Below are 6000 nucleotides of genomic sequence, written 5' to 3'. Positions count from 1 at the left end.
ATCCTTGGTAAATTAACGAACGGAAATAAGGCTGGTAGTGACATGAGGTGAGAAAAGAACATCACGTAAATGAAAGTTATGAGGGGAAAGGCGTGTGGAGCCAGTGGCATGTATGGGGAGATGAGATCCATTGCCTACAATAATGCTTGATAAATTATGCTTAGAAGGAGAATTCGAGAAGGTGAGGTTACCAGAGTTGCCGGTCACGTGGTTGGAGGCGCCGCTGTCGAGGTACCATTCGTTGGAGGAGGGCCCGGGGTTGGAGAAGCCGTGGGAGCTGTAGGCGGCGTGAAGCATGGCGAGGTGATCCCAAGACGGCGGCTGGTGTGGTGAGGGCGCGTGGTACGGCGAATACTGCACCGGATAGGCGTGGGCGTGGGATCCCGGACGTGGCCCAAGCACGCCAGCAGAATTGGAAGGAACCCAGACGGGGCGTGGAGGAGGGATCGCCATCCCATAGGGGGCGAAGAAGCCCATGTAGGGGTTGTAGGCCGGCAGGGCGTGGCCACGACCGCCCGAGTCGCCGCGCCCATGGCCGCGCCCGCGGCCACGCTCACCACCATCGCCTTGACGAGAAGGGCCATTGCCACGACCGTGCTGCAGGTTGGAGCCCCGATCCGAAGACCGATCCGCGCGCTCACCGGAGCGGGGGCCGGATCCGCCGTTGTTGGGGAAGCAGGAAGGCCCGGAGGAGCCGCCAGTTTCGGGGGTGCCGCCGCTCCCGTGGACAGCGAGCACAGTGGCGCTGGTGTCGGAGGCGCGCTGAGCCTGGTTCTCCTCGGCGAGTTTGACGCGCGAGAAGACGGTCTCGAAGGGTGGCAAGGGACGGTGTCCCCCAGAACCACACGGATGGTGTCGAAGCGCCCGTCGAGGCCGTGTAGAAACTGCGTGGTGAGGTCGACCTCGGTGACGGCATGATCAATGTCCGCGAGACCGGCGGTGAGAAGCTTCATGCGGCGCGCGTACTCGTCGACGGAAAGGTCACCCTGCTTGAGATTGCGGTACTGCCGGTTCAGAATCATGTAGCGGGCCGCACGATTGGCAAGGAAGTAGTCTTGGATCCGAGTCCAGAGAGCATAGGTGGTGGTGGCGCCGATCACATGATCGATGATCTGATCTGTAAGGGTGGCGTACATGGCGAGGACGACATGGGTGTCAAGCTCGAGGTAGTGGCTGTCGGCGTTGGGAGGTGGTGGATGCTGGATGAGGTAGGTGACGCCGTAACGAAGAAGGACCATCAGGAAGAAAGATTTCCACTTGTGGTAATTGTTTTCAGCAGGGTTCAGGAGGAACTTGATGTGGCTAGTGAGATCCACGTTGAGGATGGGGTGGCGAGCGGGTGGTGCCGGCGGCGGCGGCTGTGGGTTGGTGGAGGAAAAGAGAGGAGCAAACTGGGAATTAGGGTTGGGAGAGGTGCCGATGAGGTGGGCAGAGGCAGTGCCGAAGACGAACGGCGGCGTGGATGTGCCGGCGGCGGTGGCCGAGGACGAGCCGGAGGAGGCCGTCGAGGAGAGGGAGGCCGGCGAGGAGGCGGGCATGGTGGCCGCGGAGGAGGAAGAGGAGTGTTCGGCCATGGAGAGACCTGGAGACACTGATACCAAATTAGACAATAGAATGATTGTCCTTGATTTCTGGTTACAGTACAACAGTCATTACATATAGAAAGCCCAAGGAAGTAGGCACGCAGGCCAGGGCATTAGTTGAGATCCTAAATTCTAGGGCTGGACGTGCCAGACTATTACAACAGAAATATTTACATGTTAACACGGAGGGAGTAGCACATGCACGTTACACGCATGTCAGTGAATGTCACTGCGTACACACAGACAGTGAATCTCAATCCCCTCTGGTTCTCAGCAGGAAGAGGCTGAGCTCCTGCGGCGGGCTATCGCCGGCGGTGCGTGGGCTGATGAGATGGTACGACACCGCGTCCTTGGAGCCCACCACCCTCTCGTAGGTCGCCCTCATATACATCACCTCCTCGCTGATCCCTTCTTGCGGCTCGGCTGCCGGCAGCGCCCCGACGCCGGCCGTCATCGTCCGCATGCTCTCCAGCACGCCCCGCTCCCACTCCGTCGGCGGCCGCCGCACGGCATGTCCGGCGTCCCGGCCGTTGCAGGACGCCGTCCAGACGTTTCTCGGGCGGGAGCTGCCGCCGGCAGCAGCAGCATTTTCGCCGGCCGCACCGGGCGCGGACGACCTGCCGCTGGAGCGGTGGCACTCGAGCGCGATGCGGAGAAGGCCGGACGCCATCTCGGCGGCGAGGGACTGCATGGGCACGGAGAGCTCGAAGAGGAACGGGGGCGGCACGGCCGGGTCGCGCTGCACGCAGAAGGTCACGCGGCCGCTGCGGCTCCCGAAGATGGTGCCGACGATGACGGCGCAGTGCTGCGGCTGCTGCTGGTGCCGGCCGTCCTTCCTGGCCACGGCCGAGGCGGCCGGGTCGATGATGCTCTCGGGCTGGCTCTGCTCCGCGAACGAGAAGCTGAGGCGGCTCCTGGCGGCATCGTCGTCGCCGCCGGGCTGCTGCCTGGCGGAGGGGACGCAGGCGGCGAAGATTGGCGCGAGGCAGCCCGTCGTCTTCTTCTTCTCCTTCTTCTTCATGCTGCCCCGAGTTTCTTCAGATGCCGACATCCGCTTCTTGTGTGCTTCAGATGCTGGCGGGCAAGCGAAGATCGATCTTATTGTGAGCTGGTGCCAAATGAGTGAGTGAGGCGATGATATATGTGCAGCGTCGGCGTGAAGAGCCATGCATGTAGATGTGGACGCACGGCACAAGAACATTGGGATCCTAACTTAATGCAACGTGCGTTGTTATAGATGTGTCTTTTTGGACAGACGCGTCATGCCAAAATTTGTGTTCTTTGGAGGAAACTACACTGTGTTGAGTTTATAAGCACATCTTTTCGTCGTTTCCACTGAAGGAAATACGCGACTGATAAATAAACTATAATCAGATGAAATAGTACCTTGGTAGGCTGGTGGTGGCGCTTCGACGAAGAAACAGATAATGGGGACTGCTTCTGTCTTGGATAAATATTGTTCCACGGATTAAATCAACATGTCTGGGTGGTGTAGTTGGTTATCACGTTAGTCTCACACACTAAAGGTCCCCAGTTCGAACCTGGGCTTAGACATATATCCTTTTTTGGTTTCTTTTGCATTAATTATTACGTTGCGCAGAACGGTCGTTTGCAAGAGCTATCTCGTTAGTTTATTTTATTTTTTGCGCAACGAGCTATCTCGTTATGGCTCACTGTCAACTTTTGCTTTCATATGTCTTTTATGTTAACACAAATATATTGAGTAATAACAACTTTTTTTTAGTAACAACAACTTGCCCATGTGCATAAAATGGAAAGTGAACTTATAAGACTACTCGCAGTTGGCCAGCAAGATTATTGGTTTCATCTAAATTCATGTTATCTACGACGACGCATCCGGTAGCCTCCTCGTCATTGCGTCCTCGTCCAGTCACGCCGTCCAGTTGCGTCCTCGTCCAGTCGCGCCGTCGCCATGCCGCCATTCGGTAGGCCTCTACTGGACGTACTTCAGGGGCTGACAAGGCCGAAGCCAAACACCGACAATGCCTCTGAGGATAGGTTCATGAGTGAGCCCAAGAAGAAGAAGATGAAGAAGAAGAAGAAGAAGAAGACCACGAGGTGGCCAAAGGCAGGGGGCGCGCCCGGGGGTAGGGCGTGCCACCCTGGCTTGTGGGCCCCTCGTGACTCCATTTGTCCTAATTCTTGGCCTATAAATTCTCATATATTCAGAAACCCCCGAAGCAAGACCCGAAACAATTGTTCCGCCACCGCAAGCCTCTGTTCTTCCGTGATCCCATCTGGAGCCCTGTTCCGGTATTCTGCGGAGGGGAAAACCATTGGGAAGGAAACCTTCATCAACCTTGCTGCCTCCATGATGATGTGTGAGTAGTTCCTTCGGGACCTACGGGTCCATAGTAGTAGCTAGATGATTTCTTCTCTCTTTTTTGACCTTCAATACAATGATCTCCTCTGAGATCAATCCGATGTAATTTTTGCGGCGTGTTTGTTGAAATTCAGTGAATTGTGGGTTTATGATCAGATTATTCATTGATATTATTTGAGTCATTTGAGATCTCTTTGATTGTGTAACTTTATAGTCTTGTTTTTCTCTCCGGTCTATTTGTCTTCTTTGGCCAAGTAGATTGATTTATTTTCAGCGGGAGAGGTGCTTCTTAGTAGGTTTAATTTGGCGGTGACCTTGCTCTCTGACAGGAGGGGTGACAAGGCACGTATTGTATTGTTGCTACTTAGAATAAAACGATGGGGTTTGGTCATATTAGTTGATCTTATTTTGTGTACATTATGTCATCTTGCTTAATGCATTACTCTGTTTGTTATGAACTTAATACTTTGAGATGCATGTGATACGTCTTCAACGTATCTATAATTTTTAATTGTTTTATGCTATTATATTATCAATCTTGTATGTTTTGTATGCAATTTTATATCATTTTTGGAACTAGCCTATTAACCTAGTGCCCGGTACTAGTTCCTGTTTTTTTGCCTATTTTATTGTTTCGCAGAAAATTAGTACCAAACGATGTCCAAACGTGATGAAACTTTACGAAGATTTTTTGTGAACCAGAAGGGACCCTTGAAGCTTCGGGAGGAGGCCAGAAGATATATGAGTGGGCCGCAAGCTCACACGGCGTGCCCCAGGGGGGCGCCACCTTAGCTTGTCGGCCCTCGTGGCTCTATTTGACCTAATTCCACTTCCATAAATCCCCAAAACCACCAGAGCGAGACCCGCAACTATTCCGCTATAACAAGCTTCTGTTCTTCCGCGATCCCATCTGGAGGCCTTCGCCCGTACTCTGCCAGAGGGGGAATCGACCACGGAGGGCTTCTACATCAACCTTGATGCACCTCACATGATGTGTGAATAGTTACCACAGACCTACGGGTCCATAATGATTAGTAGATCTCTCTCTCTCTCTCTCTCTCTCTCACATCTTCAATACAATGTTCTCCTCGGAGTTCTACTTGATGTAATCTTCTTTTGCGGTGTTTGTTGGGATCCGATGAATTGTGGGTTTATGATCAGATTATTCACTGAAAGTAATTGATGCTTTTTTGAACTTTATTATGTGTGATTGTTATAGCTACGTAATGTTTTCCAATCTATGAGTTTTCTTTGGCCAAGTTGATGATTAGATCCAACTTTCAAAAAGTGTTTAGTATATTAATTTTTTTTCGTTTTTAAAGATGTTTAAAAAATCAAAAGTTCTCCTTCATTTTTACAGATGTTCTAAAAGTTCAAAAAATGATTATATTTTCAAATAAATATATAAATATTCTTGTTTTTTCAAAATCAAATGAAAAACCCAGTCAAAAATAAATGAACCAAAGGAAGCCAAAAAACGCACTAGAGAAACCAACCATGCTTTGCTACCATGCACAACCCTAAATTGGCCGGCCAGTTGTGGCCTCTGTGCGAAAGGGAAACATCTTGTTACATCCTATAAAACTTAATAAGGCCTTATCTATACTACTATATAGTGTACCAGTTTTCAAAATGGATCTAGAGCATCAATCATAACCGTTGGCCTCCAAAATCCAAGGGCCAAGATCAGCAGGATTCTCCATGAACAGTAGAGTGATGTTACCTTTGTTGTATTCTATAACAGACATGTGGCCCTTCTAGAAAAAAGTCCCATATGTGGTGCCTCATGGGCTATATTACCACTTGAGCGAATGACAACTTGAGCCCAGAAAAGATGGTTTGGGAAGAGAAAGTGGGGAAAGAGAAAATAGAATAACATAAAGTTTTTTAAATGAACCTACAGTTTTTTAGATGTGAATGTATATTTTATTCATATGAATATTAAAAACAATTGCAGGAGGAATGAATAGTAATTCCTACTAATTAATATCTGGATTAGTATATTACTATATTTCTTTTTGCTCGATCTATTTGCAAATCTTTGACCTTTTTTATTCCATTTATCAAAATCAC

The 6000-nt window shown here is 50.4% G+C and overlaps 1 protein-coding gene and 1 non-coding gene across 2 annotated transcripts; one reads left to right on the top strand and one right to left on the bottom strand.

The window, feature by feature from the left end:
• Nucleotides 1–1836: 1836 nt before the first annotated feature.
• Nucleotides 1837–2634, bottom strand: LOC109767878 (protein MIZU-KUSSEI 1-like). Its single transcript, XM_020326601.1, has one exon. The coding sequence runs from the start codon at nt 2632–2634 to the stop codon at nt 1837–1839; it is 798 nt and encodes a 265-aa protein (XP_020182190.1).
• A 429-nt stretch (nt 2635–3063) lies between these two features.
• TRNAV-CAC (transfer RNA valine (anticodon CAC)) lies at nt 3064–3137 on the top strand. The gene has a single exon. It is a non-coding gene; the product is annotated as a tRNA-Val (tRNA).
• The last annotated feature ends 2863 nt before the right edge of the window (nt 3138–6000 follow it).

The sequence above is a fragment of the Aegilops tauschii genome, chromosome 1 (genome assembly GCF_002575655.3).
Source record: "Aegilops tauschii subsp. strangulata cultivar AL8/78 chromosome 1, Aet v6.0, whole genome shotgun sequence".
In the NCBI taxonomy this organism is placed as follows: domain Eukaryota; kingdom Viridiplantae; phylum Streptophyta; class Magnoliopsida; order Poales; family Poaceae; genus Aegilops; species Aegilops tauschii.
Note: the sequence above shows the minus strand (reverse complement) of the source record. Positions and strands in the feature narration are given on the sequence as shown.